Source organism: Argiope bruennichi, chromosome X1 (genome assembly GCF_947563725.1).
Source record: "Argiope bruennichi chromosome X1, qqArgBrue1.1, whole genome shotgun sequence".
NCBI lineage: Eukaryota > Metazoa > Arthropoda > Arachnida > Araneae > Araneidae > Argiope > Argiope bruennichi.
Window position 1 is genome coordinate 71,640,450 of NC_079162.1, and position 20,010 is coordinate 71,660,459.

Genomic DNA, 20,010 nt, shown 5'->3' on the forward strand with positions numbered 1-20,010 from the left:
TTAATTTCTAACATTATTAACATTTGTGTAATTCCGTAATATCTAAACGAAGTAAATGCTCATTAAAAGATTATTTAGGTTTTTCTTATAACGTCTTACGAACATTTAATATTATAAAATCTAACATTTTTAATATTAATATTTTTTAGTATTACATGTTATAAATGTAAATGTTTTTTGTAAGTAGCATTGAAATTTTATTTGGAATGTACCGTGTTTCCAAAATAAATTTCAATGCTACTTACAAAAAAGAAAAATAACAATGGAGTAATTTTGACTCCAAATCTCCAACCACGTGAGGATTTCATGTCTCCAGTTACGGGTTAAGTGAAGTACATGCATGGTTTTGATTTAATGAGGATAAGGAAGGAAAAGCTGGCATAAATACTTACAAGTCCAATAAGTTACGTCTCCCAATAGGCGACCTAAGAAAAGTTTCAAAAAATAAGAAATATTACTTAATTTTGATGAAAGGAGATCAACAGCTTCATTTTAGTGAAAAGAATAGTGAAATATAATAATTGTTAATTGCGATAAATGGTTAATCTCTAAAGAGTCAAATACTTCCAATTGGAGAAATACTTTTTCAGTTTAAGTCAATAAATATACAGCAAAAAAAAAAAAAAAAAATAAATAAATAAATAAAAAATAAATTAAAAAAAAATTCCAGTTTTATTTAGTAAAACCTTAATACATTAACAGATAAAAAAATATCACATTCTAATAATATTAAAACTGATTGAGTTTTGAAACTTAGAATATAAATTATTTAACATCATTTCATTGGCAACTGTGAGGAAAATCTTACAATCAATACATGGCACTGAGGAAGTGGTAGTTTTTTGGCTGTTTTAAAATAATGAAACTCAAGGTTTCATAACAGGATGAATCTGAATTACAGAAAAGAGGAACTTTTTTATTTTTATAATTTTAAATATTAGTGTATCGAAAATATTTTATTGAACAGGACTTATAAAACTGGAATCTTGTATGAAAATTTAGACTTCATAATTTTCTCCAACAATACATATATTGATTTAAAATAATAAATATAATTCTTTCTATCATTTAAAGCATTTTCTGCTAAGAAAAATACATTATTCCTAAATTTTAAAGTTAGTTATTGAGTCATAATAAGAGTGGATACTCTGCAAAATATGGGACTCTGATTACCACAGAAAGAAAAGAAAAATTAAATTAAAAAAAAACACAAACATACCTTGATAAGACAATATTCATTTAGGATATGTGAACTAAAGAATTCAGATTCAAAATTTTTTTACTTACCAAGGCCTACCATAAATGTGTGCACATGAAAATCGGATAATGATACAAAGTATTCATAACAAACAGATACAGACAATTTGATACATATTTGTCCTCTTTATAATAAATTTATAATCATAATACTACTTATATCTTAGAAAAAAAATATTTGTAGAATAATACTGTTATGTTAAAAGAAATGATCTAGAGCCTAATCTATTATGAGTATTTCAATTGCTCCCGATGTTACCTCATCAGCAAAAATTCTAGACATCACATTAACCTACATTTTACCACATTAAGGAAAATTAACATCTTAAAAAATACCGCTATGTTATACTAATGAGATATCACGGAAAATATGAAATTTAAAATAATCACCAAAACTTTATTACTTTTCTTTTTACAAGCACTATTATATATATATATATAATGTAAACATATAATTTTTGAATCACAAGGCAGTTTCCAAGTGAAGAGACTTCCGATTTTTTGACGTCGCTTTATTTCATCCCGGGGAGGTACGCATTATGTACAAGCAGAAGCGACGAGTACACTAACAACACAGAACAAAAAAGGCAAGAGAAGAAAGAAATTATCCCTGGTCTTATATGACATGAGATATCGACAGGGAAAATATTTTTTCTCAGTGCTAATATACTATTAAGATTCTGATAGGGATTTCTGACACATGTGAAATCACAAGCAAGGGAAACACAGCAGGGGTGTTTGTGGGACCCCAAAAAATCCCCTGAAACTTTTACGGACTTACTACCGGCATTTTGGAGTTTCGAGAAGGGGGGGGGGAGAGAAATGAAAAATTACAATTATGAAATATTGAATGACTTAATTATAAAAGTTCAATGAATTACTTTTTTTGCAAAATTAATAACCATAAATTTTAAAACATATAAACTACTACATTTTATGCAAATCTTTTAAATTACCTGAATTAATTCTTTTAAAAAAAATTATCTAATTTCTGCTGCTTTTTTTTTATTTTCTGATGTTTGTGGGCTTGTCTTTCTTTTGTGGTGAACTTCATAATTGCAGGAAGGTTGACTTTTATTTTCCTCATTTACAGTTGAAGAAATTTCCTCGAGAACTGCACATGCAGAGGTAGAAGCAGTTTGCTTTTCTGCTAATGTAGAAGGTTTTTCAGAGACTTTTATAGGTGACTCATCTGAAATACATGTTTTTAAGTCCCCTTCATATGTTTTCCAACTTCTGTTCATATTCAGTAAGAGATCTTTGTGAATTGGATCAGTCATTGGATTTTTTGAGCCCTATTTTTCACATGAGGTTTCTTTAGAAGCCATTAAATCATATTTAATAGTCTGCACTGCATCTAGGGAATCAATCTTAAGAGAGGTTCTATAGTCAGTGACAAGTGTATCCATTAAGTTGAATGCACTTTCCACTAATGGGCCATGGAAGCAGCTAAGGCAGGCTTTGACCAATTTAGCTAATGTAGGATACTTATAATCATTTGTGAAATCATCTTTTAAATTAAAAACTTTAGACCAATATTTATCAATTGTATACTTGACTTGATTTCCACTTTCATCAGATGTGTAGAGCATTTCTTTGGTGATATCAATATCACTCTGGTATAACCTTATTTCAGCTTCTACTTTTGACTTTTCATTATCACTAAAAATATGGGACATAAAAGATGATAATTTTTCAAAAGCTAATATTGTACTGGTTTTACCTCTTAGCTCTGGATCTAATGCTGTAAAACTAATTAGATATGAATTTTTAAGGGGTAATTTCTGTTTCATATGCTGAAATTTCAAAGTGAAATTCTCTTGCGTACATAAATAAAAAAATATTTCAATAAGCGAAACGAAAAATTTACATGTGCATCAATAAATGAAACGAAAATTTTACACAGCGGAGAAAAAAAAGTTGCGAAGCGATCAATGACAAATAGCTAATACGGCGAAAAATCCCCCTTCTCTACTTATTGGCGCCACGCCAGGAGAGATAAGACCTTTGAACCCAGAGTCACGTTATCGCACATCTGGTCGAACGCAGTCTCTCCCTTTTTTTTCTGCCGCGCCTACTTGCCGAAAAGAAACCAGAAGAGAATGTCCGAGAACCGGGGGAATGAGTCATAACTCGCAATAAGGAAAGAACAAAAAACAAGTTTTTTCCCCCTTTTCACGCATTATCACTGCCTTTGGAGAAAGAAAGGAAAAGTTTTCACCACACACACTGACCTTGCGTTTTCTGCTTTCAAAGCAAACAAAATTACCCAGATCAAAATAAATAATTCATTATTATTCCTACTTCCTTTTGAACGACGATCCCCGGAATTTCCGGGTATCGAAGTTCAAAATCCCCGGAATTCCGGGGTTTCCCCGGAGCACAAACACCCCTGAACACAGGGATCTTTTAAAAAATAATTTGTTTAGATCAGCAATTTTTATCCTTTCACTCGGAACGTGGGAATCGCTGACTAAAGCATTTTACAAAGCTTCTCTTGAATTAATTAAATAGAAAAAGTGGAATGGGATCAGGAAATAAAAGAATATTTTAGAATGAATTTAATATGGGCTAAATTTAGCTAAAAATTAAGAAATTAATTAAGTTTTAAAATATCATTATATTATATTATATATATATATATATATATATAGGATGATGGTCCAATCCACTGCTGCATGCTCTTTAGCCAAGTGCCTTGGCTTGCATGAAATGATAAACATTTGACACAATGTTTTAAATTATATTTTTGAAAATTTTTTTTAGAAATTATTTATTTATTTATTTTTGTAGAGAGTGCAAGTAAATATTGCCATTGCCTCCCTTTTGGACTTCTAATATATGATCATTTTGCATTTCAAACAGATAGTTTTTTTTTTTTTTTTGAACACTCAAATTTCTAAGTGATATAACTATTTTCATTCCAGTGAACAAGAAGAACTTTATCTTTAGAGCCAAATTTTCCATCAGATGTTTTATGATCCATTTTTTTTCAATATTTTGGATGATTTTAACAGGGTTGCCTCCCATATCTGGAATAAAAAAAAAAAAATCCTGCCTTTTCCCTGCAAGTATATTAAAGATACGAGGAAATGCGTGAATAGCACTTATTTGCTAGTTATAATGGAATATGAAAGGAAGCAGCAATTTAATAGTTTTCAAAATAATAGCATATTAAAAGAAGGCTTATATTTACATACAGAAAAAAACATTTATCTTTATTATATAGAATTAAGATAGACAAAATTTATATATTAGGGGGAGGATATAATACCTCACATACGTTTTAATTGCAAGTCACACAGAATAAAGAACTTAGGTGAAATAAACCACAAAATATTTTTGCTTTCAGGATACACATCATTTAAAGATTACTTAACAAGAAACATTACAAAGCACGATTATTTATTTATTCATTTTTGCAAATTCAAGTATTTGGGCATCAATTTTTGCAGATTTTTCAGCCATCAGTACCATGGAGCTAATGGACCTAATCCGTAATAAATAAATTACAACATTTCTGTATGGAAGGTACATTCTTTTAGGTACATTTTTCACTTTCAGTGAACATTTGTGAAATTTCCAACATATCACTGAATGAATTAAAGGACTATTTTGCAACACATTTTAAGGCCCATAAAAATTCAATTTTAAATTATTGTTCTGGAACAAAAAAGTAAGAAATCGGTTTATTTTCGGACATTAAATATGTTGTTTTCGGATTTGACGTGTTATTCCTTTTAGACACTTAAATCCAACATCAATGATAATTCTTTTGAATTGGCAGGCAATCTTGTACGTTTTCCTCTTTTGGCATGACTGGTTAGTGCCTGTTTTCCTATATTACTTAAGCGTACTATTTTCTTGCAAAGCGGCCAGTACGCAACAAATGAATTTTGCGGAAATTCTCGAATCCATTCAACAAAATCAGGCTTGCTTTTTTCCTATCTGTTTAATTCGTATTAAATATGGATTGTGAATAGCTCATTGTTTAAAAAAAAATCTAACATACTTTGAATAAGCTCTCAGTTTCTCAAATAATAAACAAATCATTCAATAAACTTAAATATGGTAGACTAAACACCGCCGCACTGCTTCCGCAGACTGAATGGTGCTAACCCCGCCAGAGAAAGACATTCTATTCTTTCGCGCAGTAACAGAAGTCTCGCGCATGCCCATTAGCTGAAAATCGGGGATCTCATGGAAAAAGAACAAATGTCTCGCAAATTGGACCTGGATCTATGCTGAAAAAAAGAGGAGAGAAAAGTGTGAGTTTCGCATTAAACAATCGCGAATGGTACTATGTTTTTCGAAGCTATGACTACGATTTTTATTCTTGAAACTTTTAGAGATTGGCATTTTTTTGGATGAGAAAAAAATGAATAAAGGAGAAACTTTAAATTCCCTGTATTTTCCATGTTTTTATGAAAATTTTGAGATTTCCCTGCATTATCACGGTTTTTTTCTGCCGATTTTTAAATTCCCTGTGTTTTCCACGTTCTCCCGTTGGCGTGAGTACCCTGTTTTAAAGTGCATTTTTGCCTTCTAATTTAAAAGTCGTTCAAATTTAAAAAACGTCCGTAAACGGATATTTTTTAGACGTGAAAAAAATATTGAAATCAATTTTGTGTTTGCTGGTGTTTCAACAAAAGACATGAAATTTTCAACATTCAGGATAATGATTACTTTCTTCATTTTCATAGCCCTAACATGCCTATCAGATATGACCTCTTTCTCCTAGGTATAGTATAATACAAAAAGGATACCCGTTAAATGCTGTGAGTATCCAGAGCTTCAGTTCAAATTTTATGTGTTTCACTTTCGTATACAATTTGAAATCATGCTTTCCAAAATAATGTACCATTCTTTCATCAATATTTAAACGTTCAGAAGACACGCGAAATTGCTGTAAAGTTACTTTCAGCGTTTTTTGCAATAACGATCTGATACATCAGTAATAGTAATGCCACTGAAATGTAAATACTTCTTGATATCAAAAAATTGCTTTCTTGACACTGCTTGACTAACAAGCAAGGTTCCATATAAGAAGCTTTTTCAAAATATATATTTTTTATAATATACCTAAAAATTGCTTTAACTCATTTGTTTTCAAACAAATGTCGCATTATTTATGTGTTGAGCATACTGGTTACTTTTATTAAGTTTAACAGGAGAGTTTCCTGAAAGAATTTAATTATTTTCTGATAACGTTCATTGCAAAATAATAAAGGAAAAACCGATGAAAAGGCTATTGCACAATTAGTCTATTTTAGTGTTGAAATACAGATTTCTTAATCAGTATACTTGTATGACCATTTGCAATGCTGGTGTAGGCATCATCAATTTTTCATTATCAGTGATTATGTCTGAATCAGGAGGTATTATTACCAATTCTAGTCCACAATCATCACATAAATTAGCTAATGACATTAAATAATCTAAAATCTTCTTCAGTTGATAAAAATGTCTGACTCATTTTTAGTTTTGTTGTTAAAGGTAGGAATGCAAGTTGAAATCGGCTAACGCCTCAAATTGCAAGTGCATTCTTTTCCCTTCATAAGGTAGTATAGTCGCAAGATTAAAAATCACAATCAATGAAACAACAGCAACAAAGATGTTTCTGAAACACCAATCTCATCTTTTTTTTCAAGAAAACCAGATATTACTTTGATTTGCAGGAGGCAAAGCATCCATGCTCTAAACTTTGCCAAAAACATCCAACACTTTTGTTTGAATACATTTCCTAAGAACAGTAGGGGATTTTCCCCCCATTGCACTGCATACAGGATGGCTCCTAAAATCTTTGTAAAATTGTTTAGTTGATTGAGTTGTGTATTTTGGCACAAGAGCCATATTTGACAATGTTGCACCAAACAAAAGATAATAGAATAATTTCATTCTTCTATTGTCAATTTAAAGGAACAATGAATTGAATGAAACATGTTTTAAATGATCTTCTAATGGTATGCTAATAAAAAAAAAAAAGATTCAAATGAGTTTGTCAATACATATATCTTTAAGAAAAAGAAAGAGGGTTCAATGGAGATTTTCTCCCACTAAGCCTTTTAAGGTGATGTCATTTTTACCAAAATGTCTAAGTCTGCAAATGTCAAAATTTGGGCATTCTATTAAAACATGTTTTTCAAAAGAATTCATTGGCAACAAACAAGTAGGAAGGAGTTCTGAACAGAGTAAATGTTTGTGTAATTCTGGTATGACCAATTCTCAGACGAGTCAGTATAACATCTTTTTTCAGATATAAATTAAATCTATTAGAGTGTCTGACAGAACGATGGGACTCATGCAATTTATTGGATTGCTGTTTATTCCATATACTCTGCCATTTTTTCACCATTAAATTCCTGGCAATCTGTAGAGCATCATTTAAAGGGACAAAAATTTCAAGTATTGGTGAAGAAGTTTTGGAAACCCAATCAACTTTATCGTTGCCTAAAATTCCTGCATGTCCGGAATCCAACATAATGGAACATCTCTGCACACTTAAGCACTAAAGGATGGCTGACAATATTTATATTTCTTTAGTGCTTCAATAGCACTATTCGAATTTGTATATACAATAAAGTTTGCATTAAAATTTTCAATTTTTTGCAAAGCTAAATAATTGCCATATATTTCCGATGTAAATACCATGCAACATTCATTCAATATTTAAGCTATAACTGAATTTTCTATTACAACTACTGTTACTACATGAAATGTGTCTTTAGAGTCATCAATGAAAGCAGATCCATATTTAGAAAAGCGTTGCCGATGATCATAAAATAGGGTTTCGTATATTAGACAGGATGTCATGGATTTTGGTATGTGTTCAATTTCCTCAATAAAACTAAGCTTGATATCGTCCCAAGTTGGGAATTCGTCAACTTTATCCAAGATCGGAAAGTCAATAATATTAAGGTTTCTTAAAACTTCTCCGACTCTAAAATTAAATGTCGGGGTGAATGAGAGCTGTAGAGCAAAAAGCAATCCATAAATGGGTTTTAAATTTTATAATGCACTGGATGGAATAAATTACTTTTTATTTTAAAAAACATACTGAGAACAAGACTCTCTCTCATATTAACTCTAAAGAGGGTTCATTACTTACATATAAATACACTGAATAAGAGATGTTTTAAAGCCCCTATAGGCAGATGGAGACCCTGATGCCCTATTGTGTCGAGAGTTCTTAAGACAGATTTTGAAAAAGACCCATAAACAATGCAATCGTAATCCAGCTAGGAATGGATGTGAGCTTTATAAACTCTGAGTAAAGCAGAACTTTCAGCACCATTTGACATCTCAGAAAGCAATTTAATAATATTCAGAGACTGCCTTTTCTTTTCAAATAATTAACATGGGGTTTAAAACTTAGCTTCAAATCAAAAACCAATCTTCAATATTTAGCTTTCTGAACTATAGGAATTGTGGAATCATTAAGAAAGAGTTTTGGATTCAAATGTAGCCTTCGTCTTCTACAGAAATGCATAGCAACTGTTTTTTGCGTTGTGATCTGAAATCCATTTTTTCTCCTCCAACCATTGATCTTAAGAACAGCCTCTTTCAACTACCTTTCAACAAACCTTATGTCCTCCCCGGCGCAGTGTTTCTCAAAATCATCTACAAACAGGGAACCATTTACACTTATTGGTAATTCATTTTCGATGCCATTGATTCTGATAATAAATAATATTACACTAAGGACGATGCACTGAGAAACACCTTCTTCCTGATGAAATGCACGTGATAAAATATTACCGATTCGAATCTGGAAGGTTCTTGTCTTTAAAAAGTTTAGGATTAAAATCGGTAGATTGCCCTTAAAACCAATTTCGTACAGATCTCTTGAAATACCATATCTCCATGTCTAGTCATATGCTTTCACCATATCAAATAAAACCCATGTCTTGTCATATGCTTTCTCCATATCGAGACTAGATGTTCTTGGCAGTTTCTAGTCGTACTTTACCAGATCGATTATCCACTTCAGAAAGGAGATCGCGATTTTCTTTTCTCTAAAACATGCACTAATCTAGCATTGACCAACCTTTCAAGGAGCTTACAGAGGCAACTAGTAAGAGCTATGGGTCGGTAGCTATTGGGATTTTGGCTATCTTTACCAGGTTTGAAAATATGAGCAATCAGGGTTCTTCTCCAAGAAGTAGGAATTTTCTGCTGCATCCATATTCTGTTAAATAACCTTAAAATATTGTCTAATGAGATTTAGATAATGCCCTTTTAAACTCAATGAAACTAAAACTTGTATCCATCGCTTGTTTCGATATTAAAATTTAACTTATGATTAACTTCATTAGTTTTGTGCGAAATAAAATCCTGTGAATACGAATTTGCATTGGAGACTGCAGAAAATGCTCCTCCTAATGTATCTGTAATATCTTTAGCATCTATTATAATTTGCCCACTATTATTTAAGAAAGATACTGATATGTTCTTATTATATATACCAGAAAATCTTTTGATCTTATCCCAAAGCTTTGTTGAAGGTACTTGACTGTTTATTCAAGTGAAGAATACTGGTATAGATGCTCTTTGGCTTGCATGTTTGATTCTTCGAAAGTTTGTTCTCATCAATTTAAAAGCGACTAGGTTCGTTGAATTTTATTCCATTATTTTTTTTCTGTCACTTCCCTAAGCTTTGGTATTTTCCCCGATGTTTTGGGAATGATTTCATCTGCTGCTAAAACTATTGCATTTGTCACTTTATCATCCGCATCATCGATATTAGACTCTTCTACTATATCCGGCGATATTGCAGCAAGTTGTGAGACACGAGACCAATCGGATTTCTGAAAAATGCATTTTTTCCAGATATTTAATATCATCTTCTATATACGATACTATGATAGGAAAATGATCACTGTTATGCAGGTCGTCTTCCACTTTAAAATTCCATTTGATAACATACATAACGGGGAACATAAAGTTAGATCAAGAGTATGAAATGTCTGGGACGATTGATGAAAATAAGTAGTTTGCTGCTGTTTAATAAACAGATGCAATGTTTGTCAATTAAGAGTCTTGATCTGTTACTTCTTGTATTGATGTTCAGGCTACCCTAAATTGGATTATAGCCATTGAAGAATCATCTATGAGAAAAAAAGGCTTTTGTAATTGGTATTGAGGGTAATTTGATTTAGGAGGGAGATATATAAAACATACTGCTACTAAGATATCGATTTGCACCTGAATTGCTATAGCTTGTATTTCGCTATTTAAAGACGCCTCAATAAAAGGAAAAAAATTCGAGATTAACAGAGCAACACCTTTAGATTCTCTTGCACCTTAGACATAATCGTTCCTTATTATATTGTAATATTTTATGTAAATAGAATCTTCGAGAGAATGATAAGTCGCCTGCAGACCAAGGCAGATGGGCTGGTATTTATTAAGAACTAATTTGATATCTTCAAGGTAAACTTTAACACCGTGACCATTCCAGGAAATAAAACTAAATGCCATAATGAAAAAAAATATGTTTTGTTACAGGTTTTAGAGTTTTCTCCCTCGTCCGTGGACATAGTTTCATCATCAGATAGATGAATTTTAATGCTATTGGCATTGACATATTCATCAAATTTAGATTCTTTTAACAAGTCTTGTTTTGTTAGGGTATGCTTTTTAACAGACCCTTTTATTTTCCCATCTATTATTCACTGTTTGGAGTCTTGTCCTGCACATTGCTTTTGTTCCTTTGAAACCTTTTGATGGTTTATTTGATGAGTCTGTTTTTTATTGTTTGATATAAGAATACAAGATATTGTGTTTGGATATATGGCTTCGACTATTTTTACTGAGCTAACTGGCAACTTTTAATAACATTAGTAACATTTTCTTCGTCTGTTTCTTGATTGTTTGTTTTGGATGTATTTAGAGTGTTGGATTGGTTGATTATAGTTTCTATTTTAGGATTTGTTTTGCTATTGTAATCTATTGGAGATTTTGAAGATACAGGGATTAGACTACCATTGTTACATGAAACTTCTGTTTGTACAGCTATTATATTTTTACAGTATGGACAGGTATTTAATATTGAGGAATATGATATTCCAACAGTGAGAGTTCTAGATACTACTATTTTTCGCACTTCAGCAAAGGAAATGTTTTGTTTGACTTTTATTATTTGAATTCCTTTTTCCTGAACCCAACAAGGGCATTTTTGGGAGTAAGGTGGATGGTGTGCTTTACAGTTACTGCACTTGGAAGTAAAGGTACAAGTTTTACTATTGTGACCAATTTCTGAGTACCTGCTTCAAGTTTCCTTACCACGACAGATTACCATAGAGTGGCCAAATTTTAGGCACTTAAAAACATCTCAATGGATTGGGTATATATGGCTTTAAGGGGCAGCTTATATAGGCTATACATACAGATTTGGGCAGTGTAGGGATACTGATTTTGAGCATTACATGCTTAGTTGGTATTATCTGGTCATCATGTTTAATAGATATTCTCTTCACAGATGTTACATTTTGATTTTGCAAGCATTTAAGAATTTCTCCTTCAGAGTCTGAATGAAATAAATATATTATACCACAAGAGTTATTTAAGGGTTTATGAGGAGTAACAGTGACTGCATGTTCTCCGATTGATTTCAATGTTTATAATAAATGCGTTTGTTCCAGGGATTTAAGTTCAATTAGAATGTCACTAATTTTAGTTTTTTTTAACCTCTTCTTCGTCTGTAATGCGTCTAGCGTGTTCCAGTGAAACTTCTGGAGGGCGGCCGTAACGCGCTTCAATCGTTCTTCTACATTTTAAAACTTTAAACATGTAAAACGCTTTCTAAATGTTTACTTGTTTGAGATCTTACTTTTGTTTGTTCTAAAGCGGCGAAAAACAGAAATTTTCGAGGACAGAAGAGGACGGCGAAAGAATTCATACATTCAACTTTACCAATCATTCCTAAAATACTTTTATGTATCAAAATAGGAGAAACAGTTTTAAAGTTATGTTCAATCTATTTAATAAATTTATCAAAATCCAAATGGTGCTCCAAAGGAAAAGTTGATGGATGCAAGTTTGTTCCTCCTTTAAAATTTACAAGACATATCTCTTTCAATGTACACTTTAGCATGATCAACTTCAACAGAGTAAATGCAAGTAAGTACCCTTCAGCACACCGTTTTAGAAATTCCACAGCACTGGCATTGGTAATATTAAAGAAAATTTGCTGTATATTCTCTGACAGGGCAAATAATACAATCAGCTTTCAAAGAAGTGACAATCTAGGGGGAACTGAATGTTAAAATTAGATGCTTGATGTTGAAGATTTGATGATCTTTTTGGCGTAGTTATATGTGCAACATAGGCATTCCAAGTCCATGCAAATTTTTAGTAATCTGTTCAATCAGACTGTTTAGCACTGCTATAGAAATTACTTCCTTTGAAGTTTTTAGATTGCCATGTGGACTAACAGTAACTGCAATATCTTATAATATTTTAAGTTTGGAAGACTTTTACCCCTGTTCTTTCATTTATATTCCAATGAGAATATATCTCCAGGGTAGAGTATTTTAAACAGATTTCATTTAAAAAACAATATTCAATACCTTCTCCACAAGAAAAGGAGAGACTGAAAGAAATGTTTTTTTATTGCCTGATATATATTTCATTATATAAAGGGTAGAAAAAGAAGGCAAAAGTATTTAACATTGATGCCACTGAAGGGATAAGACTTTTAAATAATCCATATAATATTGAAAATAGTTCCTTACAATATTGAATATGACAACGTCATCACCCACTATAAAGCCGAACAAAAGAAGGCAGCCACTGACTCTGCGCATTCCCAGCTTAGGCACTTACTAGCCAGAACTTACATGTTCGGAACTAGGAACAGTGACTAAGAAAATGATCTTCTCACTTGATTTCTAGTAGACTAACCACTCAGATGGTTAACTACCAGGTGAATCAATTTATGGAGTATTATAGTGCATCATCCATCTAATGGGTTGCCATGCCAGATTAAAATGTGAGGTTTTTTGCAATCTGTGAGAGGAGAAAAAAAAAAAAAAAAAAAAACAGAGGCCCACAGTTTCTCAGAGAACTTCCTCAATGAACATGTATATGTGTGTGTGGGGGGGGGGGGATCGAAGAATCTTAAGGAGAAGGTAAACCTGAAAGCAGGAAAGATTTCTGGGAACTCCAGTCTGAGACACCCATACATACTTATAGAAGGTGAACCTTGGAATGTTTAAAAGATTTGCAGCAAACGGGTAGAGAAGCCTTTAATAAAGTGCTCTCTTGCTTCATTTGGATCATTTTGTACTTTGGTATTTTTTTAACAATTTAACTTTTTGTATATTAAAGGTATTTTAATCTTCTTCAATATTAATGTCAACAAATTAATTCTTCATTCACAATTTTCCATTAATTTTCTGACTTCTATATCTGAAAATCCCATGCCATAAATTATGCTTATAATCTGTGTCATTGTTTCGGCTTTATTTTCAACTGATGGAAATTCTTTCAAATTACAGACTAAATCCGATAAGAGCTGATGCCAGAAAGCATTCATTGCTGAGGCTCAACCGCGTACTGTGTACAAATGAAATTCCAACATTAGCAAATTAAACAGAAACAATTAAAATGACATATGTGCAAAATCGTGTTTTGTAACTTAGCAGTTGACAAGAGTTTACTGCATTTTAAATAGATTTATAATTACTTTTGATGGGAAGAGTCAAAGAAATATTCTTCTACTTACCAACGCAATTCCTCAGTATTATCAGGTTGATAAGCAACATAATAATATTCCTCAGTATTCATTACAGAAACGGAAAGTCTTTCACGGATGGTTTCAAGCGTTCCAGTGTTAGACACTGGAGTATATTCAAACACAAAACTCTCTATTTCAACCTTTAAAATAATAAATGTATAGTAATGAAAAGAGGAGACTAAAATGAGTAGATTTAAGTATCACATATAAATACTGGCATTACGGGAATGTATGAATAGCAAAATAAAAGTAATATCAAAAGAAATAAAAATTTTAAAGCTTCAACTTTTCATGAAACATTATTTGAACTGCTACTATCAATACCAATACAAGATTCAGAAAGATTGGTATACCCTAGTTAGGATCTTAAGACATTTCACACAAATTTCTAGCAGAAAATGTAATATCAGATTCATTCTGATATTTGTAGGCCATGATTTCAATGTGTACCAAAAATAAATCCATGCATGTTAAATCCGGCTGTTGAGCTGGCCAAGGAACTATTTGGGAATTGTATTTTTTACATCCTTTAAGCAATGCCAAACATAAACTTCGTGTCAAAAATCCATGAGCTTACATGATAATGTATAAATACTACAAATCTACAGTAGGAGTTGTACTTTATATCAATAGAATGATTGCTTAAACTTGCAGATGCTGCATATGCATTTTATTACAAAACCTTATTTGTCCTCTCAGCCTGGCATTAAATTTGTGGCAGATATCTTATAATCGCCCGGTAATTAATATAATAAATAATATTCAGGTAACTCTCTCTTATTACTATGGGTAATGATTAAGCATTTAATCTGCTCCATTGACTCGTCAAGCTTTACATCCTTTAGAAAAGATAGGGTGATATGCATGGTGTGTATGAATAGCATTTGAGCTTGTAATTTGAAAATATAATACTCAAATATGCACAAAAACACAAATTAAGTTGAGTGAAACTAAGAAACATAAAATTATTATGAGGCTTTTTGAGGACGCATTTCATAAAAAGTATTGGGGCATCCAAAGTCCATAAATGTAATAACTAGCAAAATAGTGGAAATGCACCACATCCCTAAAATTTTTCCCAAAAACCTAAAGTGACAAAAGGAGTAATGGATAATTAATGCTGAATTAAAATAAGGGATTACAAAATAAAAGCAAGTTGTTATCAAACAATCAGCAGGAACTGCAAAAATTCAGAAACTGTTACTACTACGATTCTTCCATCAAACAAAGCACGTAGAAACGAATATCATTGTATATAATTTTTCATACAACAACAAATGTTGCATTTGTTTTGATGATGCATTTTTAAATGTTGCATTTTGTTAAAATTTTGATACTAAAACGGAAATTATCTATTTAATACATAAAAATAAATTGAAATGCAACATTATTGTAGCTATATTAAGAATATGTGCTAGGAATTATGTGCATGGCATTGTGAAAATGAATTGAACCACATTGTTTAGTTGTCGCATAATTTTTTACCCACGTAATCAACATTTGGAAAATAAAAATAGACAACACCATAATTTCAGCAATTCAAATATAGCTTTTTTGAGCCAAGCACTGATTCAAAATATACCGCAAATATATAGAAAATGTCACCAAAATATACCATATAAAAAAAATAATTTTTTTGTCTCTTCAAAATATTTATATTTCTTTCCTTTAATAGGGACTAAGTTAAAAAGTTATGGGACTGTGAAATAGTATTACCAGTAACTACATTAAGAAATATATAATTGTAGGCTGCAGAAATAAAAACAACATTAATCAATTCCGTGTTATTTAACATTAAGTTTTATATTCAGTTTATTATATATTTCACTCAATTAACTGCATTTTTATTTCAGTTTTATTATATATGCACTCAATTAACTGCATAAGGATTATTTCCTCTTTCCAGAGGCATAATAAATTTTGAATAGAAAATTGCTTATATATAAATTTTACAGATATCGATATGGTCATAGAATAGAATAGAAAGACCTATATCATTACCTTGCTTTTAAAAACAGTTAAGTAAATTACTTTATCTTCGGTATGAATATTTAATCACTAAATTTCACATTTATTTATTAGATTAACATATCCGTTTTTTAAAAATTGCACAAGGGTGGTACTTTTGAGAGACTTCATAATTTTGAATTGAAATATTGTGAGGAGGATAATACCCAAGAAATTTATGTATGTTTGGCTCATGGTATCAACCTTAATATAAACCAGGCATTTATTATAATTTCAATTAAGATGATATATTAAAATCTCAGCATCGAATTTAAATGTATTTATGTATACTTACATTATCTGAAAAACGAAAATGTTCCAAATCAGGAATACACACTTTTCTCTCTATTAAATAAGATGCTATGTTTGATGAAGGTGCCTAAATAATAAAATAAGCAGGCATTAGTTACAAAAGACTACTCATATACAAAGAAAGGTTCATAAAATATTTACATAGTTTTCTCTATCTGCTATTACAATTGTCACTTTTGTCTATTAGCTATTATGATGGTATGCCTTGTTTGTTACGGTTAAATTTTATTAAAAAAATTATTAGCATATGAAAAAATCCTGTTTTAACACAACAAGGAGTATGAACTTAATTACTCTCAGAATGGTTATAATCGAAAAGCTACAAGTTTATATCTCATTTAAAAAATATGCTACTTGTCAAGAGGACTTTTGAATCGGAGTCCGATCTTTTTTTAAAAAACATTCATGATTTTTACAGGCATATTTGGTAACATCCATTAAAGATCTTTCATGATAATTATTAAAGATTTTCCATTCTAAAAGTAATATTAGAAATATTATTTTTTGATACTGTTTCAGAATCACCTCTTCAGAGTTCATTTTATATTAGTCATCCTTAGATTTCTATTCACCAGAGAATAAATCATGCAAAGAATTTAAATGCATTTTTACAAATATGAAGAATGCAAATTATTGTTATATTAAATAGCCTTAATTGTCTCTAATACAATTTTAAGTTTATCTTGCGCTACTGGATGCAATGAGACAATGTAGCTGAAGAGGAATTGTTAATAGCATTAGATTTTTCATTTAAAAATTATTATATTTCAGAAAAGTTTGATACGACGTAGTAGATGGGACCAGGCTTAGTCTCTCAGTTTTGTGAAAACAAATGGAACCACCAATTTTTGTAATTTATTATCATAAAAAAATTATACATGAAATGATAATATCGTTTTCATCATAAAGCTACAGGTTCACACCCAAAGAACTCCATGTAATTTGCAATCAGCAGATTACTGATCAATGTACTAAAAAACCATGACGTATTACAAACAATAAGTTTATAACATAATATCAGAGACAGAATCCATAAACTACCACACATCGATTTTGTAACCAAATATCAACATGGGAGATACATACAATGATCCTTGTTCTACAGTTGATATAATTTATATATAGGTGTTTTTCTATATTAAATCAGGGTTGCCACACCAAACTGGAAAAAAATAAATAAAAAATCCTTGTGTTTTGCCTGTGTTTTCTCTGTACGTAAATTCAAGATATGAGGAAATGCGCAAATAGCACTTATGCTAGTTATAATACAATATGATTTTATGGAGTGGAAAAAGCAAGCAAAAGATGCAACAATTTAACATAATCCGAAATAATATCATATTAAAAGAAGGTTTATATTTACATAAAAAATTTCTCTTTATTTATTATTTAGAATTTAGTAAGACGAAATCTATATATTAAGGAGGGGGGGGGCTATATTATCTCTCATGCTCTTTAATTGAAAGTCACACAAAATTATGGATTTGTGTGAAATAAAACAAGAAACATTTTTGTTATGATACAAATCATTTAATGATTACTTAACAAAAAATTGTTACAAAGCAAGATTACTTTTTTTTATTTATTCATTTTGTATACAATTCATGTATTTGGGCATCAATTCTGTAGATTTTTGCCAAATTTGATTTGTATATAATTATGCAATTTCTGTAGATTTTTCAGCCATAAGTTCCATGGGGCTAATCCATAATAATAATAATAATAAAAAAAAAAAATGTACGACTTAACCATACATTTTTAGCTACTCCCAGTGAACATCACGTGAAAATATTTCCGATACATAATTGTATGCATTAAAGGTCGAATGTGACACAACAAGTTTTAATGCCCAGAAAAGTTCTGCTTTAAATGATTATTCTTGAATTTAAGAAAGCTCGAAATCGACTTATTTTCGGACATTAAATTTGACATCTTCTGTATTAAATCTAAATACTAGCATCAATGTTGCCACTTTTGATATGGCATAATGTCTTGTATATTTTCCCCTCTTTTGGGATGTTTAATAAGCGCCTGTTTTCCCATATTATTTAGGCTTATTATCTTCTTACAAAGCTAGAAGTACACAATAAATGGATTTTGCCGCGCTTCTCGACTCCATTCAGCAAAATCAGGAGTTTTTTATCCATCCAATTCGTATTAAATACGGATTTTGAGCCGCTTATTGTTTTACATTCTCTGATCTATTTTGAATAAATTCAGTTTTTCAAATAATAAACAAATCATTCAATAAACTCAAGTATGATAGACTAAATACCACCAACAGTTTCCGTAGATTGATTGTTTCTATTTCCGCCAGAAAAAAATATTCTGTTCTTTTACGCAGTTACAGAAGTCTCGCGCATGCTTATTAGCTGCAATTCGGGAATCTAATGAAAGAGATCAACTGAATCGCAAATCGAAACTGAACTGATCTATACAGAAAAAAAGAGGTGAAATTAGAAAAGGGGCGAGTTTTCGCATTACACAATCGCGAATGGTTTTGTTTCGTTTTCGGAAGCTATAACTACGATCTATTATTCATGCAATCGGTAGAGATCGGCATTTTTTAGACGAGAAAAAATAACTACGAAACTTAAAATTTCCTGTATTTTCCCGGTTTTTAAATTCCCTACGTTTTCCCGGTGGCGTGGCAACCCTGTAAAGACTGTCTCAAAGCATATGTAATGCATACCACTTTTTTTTGCATGGATATTTTTTACTTGTTTTTGCCAAATTTATTCGCCATGTTCTTATATCAATTTTGTTAAATCAATTACTTGTTTAAAAAAAGCATACAATATTACAGTGACAGACAAAATACCCTTAATTCATTCCACTCGCATGCTTCAAATTTTTTTATTAATGCAGTCAGTCGATCACATGTTTCTTCACTAGTTCCTTCACATGGATCTACTTGTTCTTTAGACGTTTCTTCAAATGCTTCTTGGCTAGTTCCTTCACAAAGATCTACTAGTCCTTTATACGTTTCTTTACTAGTTTCTTCACAAGGATCTACTTGTCCTTTATACGTTTCTTTACTAGTTCCTTCAAATGGATCTACTTTTTCTTTAGACGTCCATTTACTTCCATTAAGTTCGTCTCTGCTTGCTGCTGCTTCCACCTTTTTAAGTCCTTCCTCAAGATCTGCCTTCTTATTATAAATATGGCTACAAAACAAAATAATAATTGCATGAAAAAATTCCACATAAATGAATGGCCCGCATACCCTCCAAAATTTGTTACCCAGTCGTCAGCAGCACTTCTTGCAGATATATAACATTTAATGTAGTATCAACAAATTATTGAGTAGATCATACCAAAGAATTTTAGTTAATTAAAACAAATATTATGAAATATTATTCAAAATTTAAATAAAGACATTTGTTATTGACTAAATATATAAGTGAAATAATTCTTTTTTTAAAAATCATACAATGAGGTTTTTTTATTGAAACAAATTATTTGTTTTACATTTACAATTTTTTCACTAAACAGCAAGCACTTTCCCTTTTTTTTAAGACATCACAGCAATTATATATACATCTATATATCCCTATCCAATCCTTAACAATACTAAAAACAAAGCTCCATAAATCATGGGTCATAAATTTAAGAAGTTTTGAAAAGAAAATTATTATGTGCACATAAACTTATATATTACTAATAAGTTTATAAAAAATGACTGCATCATTTAT

At 31.0% G+C, this 20,010-nt stretch overlaps 1 protein-coding gene across 4 annotated transcripts in view; it reads right to left on the reverse strand.

The window, feature by feature from the left end:
• Window positions 1–20,010, reverse strand: part of LOC129958328 (uncharacterized) — a 93,387-nt gene that overhangs the window by 20,029 nt on the left and 53,348 nt on the right. For 3 of the 4 annotated variants that reach the window (XM_056070741.1, XM_056070740.1, XM_056070743.1), the window contains 4 exons: window positions 19,137–19,482; window positions 16,299–16,382; window positions 13,985–14,136; window positions 393–425 (listed from right to left, as the gene is read on the reverse strand). In XM_056070741.1, the coding sequence (XP_055926716.1) occupies window positions 393–425; window positions 13,985–14,136; window positions 16,299–16,382; window positions 19,137–19,482 (615 nt within the window). The remainder of the gene's footprint in view (window positions 1–392; window positions 426–13,984; window positions 14,137–16,298; window positions 16,383–19,136; window positions 19,483–20,010) is intronic. The other variant, XM_056070742.1, reaches the window with a different exon arrangement.